The sequence below is a fragment of the Coregonus clupeaformis genome, chromosome 23 (assembly GCF_020615455.1).
Source record: "Coregonus clupeaformis isolate EN_2021a chromosome 23, ASM2061545v1, whole genome shotgun sequence".
Lineage (NCBI taxonomy): Eukaryota > Metazoa > Chordata > Actinopteri > Salmoniformes > Salmonidae > Coregonus > Coregonus clupeaformis.
Window position 1 is genome coordinate 19,951,262 of NC_059214.1, and position 12,371 is coordinate 19,963,632.

At 38.2% G+C, this 12,371-nt stretch overlaps 1 protein-coding gene across 2 annotated transcripts in view; it reads right to left on the reverse strand.

Annotated features, from left to right (window-relative positions):
- The window catches only part of LOC121536819 (fidgetin-like), a 36,828-nt gene extending 26,994 nt beyond the window's left edge, over window positions 1-9,834 (reverse strand). The window contains exons 1-2 of one of the 2 annotated variants that reach the window (XM_041844394.2): window positions 9,705-9,834; window positions 8,871-8,905 (exon numbers count right to left, since the gene is read on the reverse strand). In XM_041844394.2, the coding sequence (XP_041700328.2) occupies window positions 8,871-8,895 (25 nt within the window). In that variant the 5' untranslated portion in view covers window positions 8,896-8,905; window positions 9,705-9,834. The remainder of the gene's footprint in view (window positions 1-8,870; window positions 8,906-9,704) is intronic. The other variant, XM_041844395.2, reaches the window with a different exon arrangement.
- Between the last annotated feature and the right edge of the window lie 2,537 nt (window positions 9,835-12,371).

The following is a 12,371-nucleotide window of genomic DNA, read 5'->3' on the forward strand; positions in this document are numbered from 1 at the left end:
CTGCTGTACAATAGGATACAAAAATAAAATGTTGACTCCACTGGGCCTTTAAAATAACTAACTATTTCCTAGCATGGTGAGCTGTCACCAGAGAAAAGGCTCCTCCTGTCATTACAGTATAACTGTATGCTCAGCATGGAGCCTCTGCCTCCCTTGAACTAAAGAGGAGAAAATTTCCAATCATTATGGCCATTAGAAATCAAAAGTTTAGCATGTCTAATTAAAAGTAAACATTGTAATGAGGACATCAGTGATTTAGGCAAATGTCTATCTCGCTGCCACTGGGGGTATGATAATTACTGAAGCAAATCTATGAATGCACATGAATCTCCTACAAGTCCAGATTAAAAGCATTACTGCTAAACCTAGCTTTGTACACCTGGGGATAGTCTATTCTAGCCAATCCCCAACAGGCTCTGTGCTGCCTCCACTCTTTATGAGTGCAGAGAGACAGAGACAGGCTTATGTGAAGGAGATGAAACAAAACCTACATTTCATTGATTCAAATGGCAAGAAAAGGGCTTTAACGTTATGATACATTTCAATTATTTAAATTACCCGTATGACATACATGGCCTGAATTAGGAATTTTGCTGATCTATATAAAAGAACAGGACGGATGAGCATATGCAGACTAACATGTTGGTCAGTCAAACAATTAATGTGTTAATGACTGACTGCTACCTGGTATCATGCCTAAAAGATAGCATTCATACTATTCTCTTGAAGGATGTATGCATTTACAATTCTATGTGCAAATGTTCCTTATTTTACTATTTTCTATAGCCACTGGTTATGGTTTTAAGTGTGATGGCTAGGGTTAAGGTGAGGGTAAGGTTAGAAGTAATCTGGCTCTAAATACACTAAACACAACAGTCAAATACTAATCTTCAGAAAAGGTTGAATAAAGCAATTGTTTGAAAAACGCTGCTCTTTTCACAAAATGTACAGTTAATGTCAAGCATATATGTGAGTTGGGGTTAAACCTCTTAAAGACAAGGGCTTCAAAATACGGATGGAAATGGACCTAGCGCCTTTTAAGATAAAATGAATCCCACTATGAGTTTATGGAAGTAACATGATAGCCAATAAAAAGTAGCCTAAACTAACCCACATCTATTGGATCTAAAGCCAAGTGTCTGATAACGGAGTCAGTTCATGTCCAGTGTTATCCCTGTGTGAGTGTATTAAGTTTACAAGGATCTCAATAGAACCGTATGTCTTTAGATCCAGAAAGTGTGCATAAATAAGAGGACAGGACAGAAGGAAGGAGATATGAAGAGTAAGCACAAGCAACTGATAATGGACAGACATGCATTTCAGAAAATATCTATGCTATGCTGTCAGTCAGAGCAAAAAACACAGTGACCAGACACTGTCTAAATGGGATGGTAGAGGGGGTGGGAGGGGGAAAAGGGGGGAGGATGTCAAGGATTCATGATCCTTCGTTTTTGCAGTAGAGCACACACGTCTCTCAGTATAGCAACAGACAGCTGCTTCCACTTTCTAATGCACCCCAACTTAGATCACTGGAGGAATTGTCAGCGCACCGAGACACACACAAAGATAACATTGCAAACTGCCATGAGGGAGACGAAAGAGACAGAGTCAGAGAGAGAGAGAGGTGGAAAGAAGAGGGGGATGCTGCTCTGAGAAGAGATGGGATTTGTTCTATTTGCATGAGTCTCACTCCCTTGGGCTCTCCCTCGCTTTTCAGATGAAAAGCACGAAAGACAACACTTAACATATTTGCTTAAAGATGACAACCCTGTACTGATTTCATTTGCACAAGGCTTTGTCTAGAATTGAGACGGGAGAGACAATGGGATTTGTTACAGTTACTGACAAATGTATCCGTCTGTACGGATGAGCGTTTCATCAATTTACAACAGTCCCGCAGACCTCCCAGGGGGTGTTTACACAGAAGTTACTTAAGTTAGTCACAAGCTCACTTTAATTGTCACAATTAAAGGACAATAAAAACTGTCAGTCTTATTCATACACACCATCCCTCAGGAAACGGCTCTGATCACATCTTCCACTGAAGCCAATTCTAGCCCTCACTTATCATAATGCACACTTTACTGTAGCTCTCTGAGGGAGGAAGGTATGCTATCTACAGACAATGGTAAAATCCCACTGCTTCATTATGGTTATTCCAGACTGTCTGTAGTCTACGATCTCCATACTTGGTCTTAATCGGAAGCAGAGAAAGCTGGTGTATATGTTATGGCCCTAGACTCTACTTCAGAGGTTGATGCTACCTCTCTCTGCTATTTACTGTAGGACAGGTTAGGATCCCTAGCATCTGACAAGGTGGAATGAATATGTTAAAAACAGTTATATTCTACGATACGACTGCATAACTTATAAAAGTGTATACATACAGTATATGTATGACACAGTGGCTTGCGAAAGTATTCACCCCCCTTCGCATTTTTCCTATTTTGTTGCCTTACAACCTGGAATTAAAATGGATTTTTGGGGGGTTTGTATCATTTGATTTACACACTTTGAAGATGCAAAATATTTTTTATTGTGAAAAAAACAAGAAATAAGACAAAAAATCACCCCACCCCAAAGTCAATACTTTGTAGAGCCACCTTTTGCAGCAATTACAGCTGGAAGTATCTTGGGGTATGTCTCTATAAGCTTGGCACATCTAGCCACTGGGATTTGTGCCCATTCTTCAAGGCAAAACTGCTCCAGCTCCTTCAAGTTGGATGGGTTCCGCTAGTGTACAGCAATCTTTAAGTCATACCACAGATTCTCAATTGGATTGAGGTCTGGGCTTTGACTAGGCCATTCAAATACATTTAAATGTTTCCCCTTAAACCACTCGAGTGTTGCTTTAGCAATATGCTTAGGATCATTATCCTGCTGGAAGGTAAACCTCCGTCCCAGTCTCAAATCTCTGGAAGACTGAAACAGGTTTCCCTCAAGAATTTCCCTGTATTTAGTGCCATCCATCATTCCTTCAATTCTGACCAGTTTCCCAGTCCCTGCTGATGAAAAACATCCCCACAGCATGATGCTGCTACCACCATGCTTCACTGTGGGGATGGTGTTCTTGGGGTGATGAGAGGTGTTGGGTTTGCACCAGACATAGCGTTTTCCTTGATGGCCAAAAAGCTCAATTTTAGTCTCATCTGACCAGAGTACCTTATTCCATATGATTGGGGAGTCTCCCACATGCCTTTTGGTGAACAACAAACGTGTTTGCTTATTTTTTTCTTTAAGCAATGGCCACTCTTCCGTAAAGCCCAGCTCTGTGGAGTGTACGGCTTAAAGTGATCCGATGGACAGATACTCCAATCTCCGCTGTGGAGCTTTGCAGCTCCTTCAGGGTTATCTTTGATCTCTTTGTTGCCTCTCTGATTAATGTCCTCCTTGCCAGGTCCATGAGTTTTGGTGGACGGCCCTCTCTTGGCAGGTTTGTTGTGGTGCCATATTCTTTCAATTTTTTAAATAATGGATTTAATGGTGCTCCGTGGGATGTTCAAAGTTTCAGATATTTTTTAATAACCCAACCCTGATCTGTACTTCTCCACAACTTTGTCCCTGAACTGTTTGGAGAGCTCCTTGGTCTTCATGGTGCCGCTTGCTTGGTGGTGCCCCTTGCTTAGTGGTGTTGCAGACTCTGGGGCCTTTCAGAACAGGTGTATATATACTGAGATCATGTGACAGATCATGTGACACTTAGATTGCACACAGGTGGACATTATTTAACTAACTATGTGACTTCTGAAGGTAATTGGTTGCACCAGATCTTATTTAGGGGTTTCATAGCAAAGGGGGTGAATACATATGCACGCACCACTTTTCTGTTATTTATTTTGTATTAAAATAAAAAATTCACTTCACCAATTTGGACTATTTTGTGTATGTCCATTACATGAAATCCAAATAAAAATCAATTTAAATGACAGGTTGTAATGCAACAAAATAGGAAAAATGCCAAGGGGTGATGAATACTTTTGCAAGGCACTGTATATCATAATATATGGTGTTGGTTATGAAAATGCTAGAGTGAAAAGTATCTCAAATATTGGCTAAAAAACAAACATGCTTTTTGAGAGGGGATATGAATTTAAATATCATAAGGCTCTGTGCCTTCTATGTTCTGTGAGGACTTGTTGCTCCAATTAGAAGAGAATGTGGTGGTATCATATATAATAATAATATACAGTTCCTTCAGAAAGTATTCATACCCCTTGACTTATTCAACATTGTGTTGTGTTACAGCCTGAATTCAAAATTGATTAAGTTGATTTTTTTCTCTCACCCATCTACACACAACACCCCATAATGACAAAGTGAAAACATGTTTTTAGACATTTCTGCTAATTTATTGATAATGAAATACAGAAATATCTCATTTACATAAGTATTCACATCCCTGAGTCAATACATGTTAGAATCACCTTTGGCAGCGATTACAGCTGTGAGTCTTTCTGGGTAAGTCTAAGAGCTTTGCACACCTGGATTGTACAATATTTCCCCATTATTATTTTCAAAATTCTTCAAGGCTGTTGATCATTGCTAGACAACCATTTTCATGTCTTGCCATAGATTCTCTTGCAGATTTAAGTCAAAACTGTAACTCGGCCACTCAAGAAACATTCACTGTCTTCTTGGTAAGCAACTCCAGTGTATATTTAGGCTTGTGTTTTAGGTTATTGTCCTGCTGAATGGTGAATTCATCTCCAAGTGTCTGGTGGAAAGCAGACTGAACCAGGTTTTCCTCTAGGATTTTGCCTGTGCTTAGCTCCATTCCGATAATTTTTTGTCCTGACAAACTACCCAGTCCTTAACGATTTCAAGCATACCCATAACATGATGCAGCCACTACTATGCTTGAAAATATGGAGAATGGTACTCAGTAATGTGTTGTGTTGTATTTGCCCCAAACATAACACTTTGTATTCAGGACAAAAGGTGAATTGCTTTGCTACATTTTTTTGTAGTATTACTTTAGTGCCTTGTTGCAAACAGGGTACATGTTTTGGAATATTTGTATTCTGTAAAGGTTTCCTTCTTTTCACTTTATCAATTAGGTTAGTATTGTGGAGTAACTACAATGTTGTTGATCCATCCTCAGTTTTCTCCTATCACAGCCATTAAACTATGTAACTGTTTTAAAGTCACCATTGGTCTTATGGTGAAATCACTGAGCGGTGTCCTTCCTCTCTGGCAACTGAGTTAAAGTGTAATTAATAACTTCAACATGCTCAAAGCGATATTCAATGTCTGCTTTTTTTTTCTACCTATAGGTGCCCTTCTTTGCAAGGCATTGGAAAACCTCCCTGGTCTTTGTGGTGGAATCTGTGTTTGAAATTCATTGCTCAACTGAGGGACCTTACAGATAATTGTATGTGTTGTGTACAGAGATGAGGTAGTCATTCAAAAATCATGTTAAACACTATTATTGCACACAGAGTTTGCAATACGTGACTTGTTAAACACATTTTTGCTCCTGAATTTATTTAGGCTTGCTATAACAAAGGGGTTGAATACTTATTGACTCAAGACATTTCAGCTTTTCATTTTTAATTAATTTATTTAAAAATTGAAAAACATAATTCCACTTTGATGTTATGGGGTATTGTGTGTAGGCCAGTGACACAAAATCTCAATTGAATCTATTTTAAATTCAGGCTGTAACACAACAAAATGTAGAAAATACAAGGGGTGTGAATACTTTCTGAAGGCACTGTATGCCATTTAGTAAACGCTGTTATACAAAGCAACTTACAGTCACGTGGGCATACATTTTACGTATGGGTGGTCCTGGGATTAGAACCCACTACCCTGGTGTTACAAGCACCATGCTTTACCAACTGATCTACAAAGGACGACCGTATTGAGTAGCATCCCAATCGTATGGAGTAGCATCCAGAATATATAGCCTATGTTCTTCACTCAAGGGATGCTGAAGAATACAATTTGAATTGTACAGTACTGTAAATGGTCAAGAATACCTTTTCATGGACAATTAAAAATATAATTTCACTGGCTCAGCAGCATTAAGATCAAATGCATGCCATGTCAAATCAAATCAAATCAATGTTTTGTCACATGCACCAAATACAGCTGGTGTAGACTTACAGCTTTATCTGCTTCAAGCCTTTTTAGAACTTCAAAGACATTATCTAGTTTCACTCCTCTTTCAGCAGCAGCACGCTTAACTGTACGTATATGATTCCTATACATGCTGTACAAAATCGATATGGTTGTAATGTAGGGAAAAGTTAAAAACAAGAAACAATGAAAATTCTTAGATGACATCAATTTGTTTAAGCAATAAAGAAAACTGATGGCAATACGTGAATTTAAACTATTCAGGAGTGTGTGCATGTACATTACATTTGCATTATTTATGATAAAGTTATTAACTGTATGTTTAACAAAAAATATACACTGCAAATGTAGTTTGCCTAATTGCAACAATTACATACTGTATCCTTCCCAATATAAAACCCCAAATTATGAAGGGTGTCACAAGAAATGCGGATGCAATGAAAAACAATATGTCTGTAGTAGAGTGTAGTCACGTTATCAAAAGTTATGATCTATCATGCTACAGTATTTGCCTATAAGTACTCTGCTAACACGTCAAAATGCCAGTGATCAGGTGAAGAGGGTGGTGAAAAGGGGAGGGGTCAGCATCTGTCATTAAGCACAGCACAAAACTTAACAAGAGGATCCATGTCAACCACAATCAGAAGTGCAACCAAATGAGAAATAACCACAGCTGTCAGAGCATTTACCACACACACTGGAGAAGCCAAAAGGTTCAATCAGGACTAAAGAAAATCTCCTATCAGCAGCCTATGGCGCCGGTGCTATGTTAGGACATAGTCATTAATGGGACTAGGTCCTAGTTATCTATTCTTATCTATTCTATCCTCAGCTACTAATAGCCAAATTAAAGAATACTGTACTCATAACTGACATGTAAAATGTAAGATGTTCATGTATTGAAAAAACTACACAGCTACATCTTGAGAGCGAGTGGTGAATGCAAATAGTTAGTTTCACCTAAAACCATCAGGCACTGAGAAATACAAACAAAGTGCCTTAAAACACATGTATGATCATGTCCACTTTAATGAAAACACATTACAGCAAGACACTCCAGCATAATGGAAGTGGTTGTGATGTACATTTTCCTGAAGAGGAATGAAAACACACTTCAGCTCTCTGTTGATGATTTAATTCCCTCTCGTATAAATGCAAATGAGATGTGTGAAGAAAAATATTTTGCATTATTGTATTAAGAAAACAAGTGTTCAATATGAGGATCAAAACGTCATACAGCTAAACAAGAAGTTCTGAAACAGAATTTCTCCTTATGTGTCAATATTATAATGTGAAGTATGAATCTGTCGTAAATGTATTTAATACCCCAAACAACTGCTAAAACTTGTGGGGTGGGCTGTGGATTGCAACGGGTCATAATATGTGCCCCTGTAGACTATAGAAAGAGGGTAACCAATTCTGATTAAGACAAATAATGTGTAAATGTTGAATGAGAATGTGATCATATTAAAATAAAGAATGAGCAAAGTTTCCCACAATGTTAAAAAGTTAAAGTTAAAAGGACAGCACAATACAAGGCTGATATGAGTGGTCCTAAACAGCACTTTAGAATGTGAGAGTTGTGCTGCTGATCATTGTCCTTATTGATTAACTCACACATTGGCCTACTTTACAATACACACATGTACTGAACGTTCACACACAAACGTTTCCTCTAATTCTAATCTTTTCCTGTCTGTGAGGCAGACTATAGCCATGAAAGTAGGCTAACATGTTATTTACTGGTATTAAATAACTATAATTTATCAACTCTAGCTGTTGGGCCAGTAATTGAAAGGTCGCTGGTTCGAATCCCTGAGCTGACTATGTGAAACATCTGTCCATGTGCCCTTGAGCAAGGCACTTAACCCTAATTGCTCCTGTAAATTGCTCTGGACAAGAGTGACTGCTAAAATGTAAAATGTAAAGATTTGATGGGCCACTTACCCATGAATTTCACCACAAAAACAGAGTTAATACCCCAAACACTTTCATAATCATAAGCATGAATGTCATAAATGGAGAAACAGCCCCTGGACTATGCTGGGTGCATGACCATGCAATTTGGAGCTAATGCCAGTGGTCTAATGTATTGGTTGAATTCAATCAGAGACAGGCAAAACAGTAGAGAAAATACATTAGAGCTTGTAACATACATGGACGAAATCCTTTATCGGGCAATCACTTTGCCTATGACATGAAAGCTGGTCTCCCACTCCCAAATACTACTTTTAAATGATGTTAATCTGAAACCCTCCCTATCATTTTGTTAATGCGGATAGGGGAAGCATCTTACGTCGGGTAAAGATAAATGGTGAATAAAATATGCCAATACATCAGAACATAAACTTTAGGACACATGCAAAAATAGATATGATGATCAGTTTGTGAAAACCGAAATTTTGAATGCAAAAGACAGAAAAATGACGCACAAACTTCTAATTTACACAATGTGAAACTGATAATAGCCTAAGTATCATTATTATCAGGCTAGTTTTAGTATTATGCTATTACTATCCTATTGTTATTATTATCATTATTAGCAGTAGCATACTAATGTAGGTTAGTTGAACACATACACTAAAATAACATAACATTATAGCAAATCCCAAATATGATCAAATACATCCACATGATAAACATGATATTTCTATAAACTATTGCTGAAATTGCAACCTCATCCAATGTTTAACTTTTCAACATTACAATGAGCCATGCATACACCATAAACGCACCGGAAAAATTATTCCAGTTATCATGTAATCGATAAGTGAAATAGTCCAACATACCATAAATACTGGTGCTAGTGATCATGTCTTCAAGCCTAAAAACAAGGGAAAAGGAAAACAGCAGAATCGGAATTTTCACGAGGAGGAATTCCAAAGGTTGCTTCTTACTTTTCCTCTCGGCTATCGAATTTCCCTGCCTTGAAACGTGGGCCCTTTCGTCAGGTATTCATTTTAACCTACATGCATCTAATTAAAAAGAAAAGAAAAACCAACAACATCTCTTGGATAACATGTGGAGAGGCAAAACACATGACCACGAATGTAAAGCCTTTGTCAGTTCTCCTTGTTCCTTGTTGAGGCTTCGTATGATGACATACAAACATATTTTTTTGTGCAACCCCATTAGAGGAAGCGGCTAAAGCAGCATGATGTCCCATTACTTTTAATAATAGATTACATGCAGGCAATTGTCACCACGAAGAGCGCAATGTCAACGTACGTATTTATTAGCCTCCTACCAGCAGTTATCGCGGCAAATTTATCTTCAGATTATCATACATGCATTCACTTGAAAATTACTTTGAAACTATTTGTATCGCCCTCATCACAATGATTGATTCTGAAATCATGAATTGCCCAAGCGCCTGAGTGGTTCTCAGCCGTGGCATAAACTTCACATCATCGCAGTACTTCTGTATTTGATAGTGCCTATCTAAACATTTTTAAATACATTATAATTGGATATGCGACTACCACAGAGTTTCTAAACCTGCAATTCTGCATGATGCGTGAGAACGCTTCCAGAGGCATACGGTAAAGCGCTTGGTCGTACGTAGTGCAGCTTCGCTTCTTTTTAATTGTTCATATCTAAAATAGAGACACATTAACTCTTACCTGTATATATGACAGTGCAGATTCAAAGATTAGAGTAACATCGATCCACTGGATATGCTTGATGAATGAGTGCTCAGGTTAAGCGCGGCTGCTTGCGATTTGAAACCATTCCAAGTGAAATGAAGACTGACCACAGCCTCTGCCATGTTGGAATTCCAAACCCTGGACAGCTGCTCTACAGAAGGCATTATGCCGCGCACTGCGCATGTATTCTAGCGGAGGAGGCAAATTCAAAGCATTTCCAAAAATATAGACTTGACAGTTTATATTGGTAGGCTGCGTTTACATTGGATAATTGATTTGCTTTTCATTATGAAGAATACATTTCACATTAAATATATAGCTTCAGTATGAAGAACGAATATATTCACATGTATGGTTAGAAATTGCAATATAAAACCAAGGCTACAATGATTAGTCTATAAATATGCTATAAATAGTATTCCAGTATCTGAAACTGATCTGTTAGGGTAATTATATAATTACTACACATATTTCATTATAATTAAAGTCTCTGTGTACAATGTTTCCTGGTGTACAACAACACATAGGATACAGTAATACATTGTTAAAATTGACAAATGTGTCTTTGGGGAAAATAGATGCTGGTTATTTCCTGCTTGTTTTGCTTCAGAAATGTATTGGCTAAATACTTATTTCAGCATGATGTTAGTTACATTATATGACATTGATCATTAGATCCCCCATTCCATCTCTCTTTTATAATTCCACAGCTCCTTGAAGGGAGGAGGTTATCTCTCTAGCCCATTGGGATGGCAATCTAGGTGTAGCCCCAGTTAGACACATGATCTGGATCCTGGCACACAATCCCACAATGCCCTATCAAATTCATGTGCAAGGGCCTTGGAGTGATGCATTGATTTAGCATTGAGCACTCCCCACAGACCCTGCATGCCACTTCCAGCAGATCCTGAGTTCTTTAGAGAATTCTTACCCATAGGCAACCCGGACTCAACTGCTGTGCAGCTTTGACCATTGACAGCTCCAGCTCACACACCAAGGTAATAACTGCACTGATTCAGCAGTGCAAAGCTGATACCTATAGCTTGCCTGTGGGAAATAATATCCTACCTCGATTGTTCTGTGTTGCTTGTCAATTTTCCAATCATTCCCTCCTTATTCCATCTCTTAAGGTTTTTGCAAGGTAATATGGCATTGTTTATTTGAAAGAAAATGATGAACAAGATAAATAGATCATTGACTGATAAAGAAAAGGCTCTAGAAAGGAGACTACAAACATTAGTCTCTGTTCATGTTCCTTGCTTCAAGCAATTTAGATCAAAACAAATGAGGAGAGAGAGTACAGACAGAACAGTAGATGTAATCAGATCAGGTATTAATCTCTTGCTTGAGATGTTTCCAGCCCTGGAATTAAGTGCGGACACGCTGCTGCTCATCAGTGCTGGGATTGTGCTACCTGAGTGTTACAATGCCCAGTTAATGCTATAGCTACCAGACTCTGTCTGCTTCTAAGAACAGCCTCTGACAATCTCAGGTTGCGTCCCAAATGGCACCCAATCACTAGGCTATATTGTGCCCGATTTCTGACCGGGCCCATAGAGCTCTGGTCAAAAGTAGTGCACGATATAGGAAATAGGGTGCCATTTGGGACATAGCCTCAGTGTGCTCTAGAGGTCAGGAATAAAACAACCACAGTGCATTTCCAGGTGTAGCCACGTTCATTGTCTCCTCCCTCATATGAGAATGTTCTGTCTGTGCCTTTTGTCCTTGTGTCAGCAGGCAGGACATTCTAAATTATTTTGCTCAGCTGCCTCCCTGAACTCTTGCTACAGCACGTATATACACACATCATCTAAACTCCCCCACATATCAGAGCTGCAGCTCATGTCTATCTGAAACCTCCTACAGTGGGTGATCAAGTTAAGAGACTAAAAGGAACATTGATCAGGAATTCTTGATTTTCCCCTTTTTTCACCTTTGTTCATGTGTATGACTGTTACTGTTAATCATTCATTAGGATTGACCAAATTAACATTCATTACCCTCAGAGATCATTAATGTATGTAAAGGAAATGCATTATTCTCACAAAATTCAATATACAAAACCCAGTAAATGTGGTATTATAACTGTAAGCATGTTTTTTCCTATTCAGTACAGTGTTTTCAACAAATAGAGTGAGGAAAAATGCTGTTACAATTCAGATACAATTGCATGTTAAACTAAAACACATTGCATTAATGAACCCCTCTAACATGATCAGCTAACATTTTAATTGCAACATGATTCATATTGAAATAGTTCATACAAGATATTAAGTATGTATTGAAATAGTTCATATTATGTATGAAATAGTTCATACATAATATAGACAAGAGGTTGCATAATACAGAATTAAATAATATTATGCACTTTATATTTAACTAAACCACTACATTATGATAATGAGAGTACATTTTAGATCAATCTGAGGTTACGATCTGGGCCCACTACACCTGTAACAAGAAGTAGCTCTTTGATGCAATGAGAATGTGGTGTGGCTAGAATGTTTGCTCAAGATATGTCCCACACAGTAAAATTATTCATCTCCTCACGAACAAGGTTAGGGGTTTACAGAGGCATGTGACTGGCTGTTTTTTTACCTTCTGCCTACAGACTCTTGTGTCACCTCTGATCACTTCAAAAGT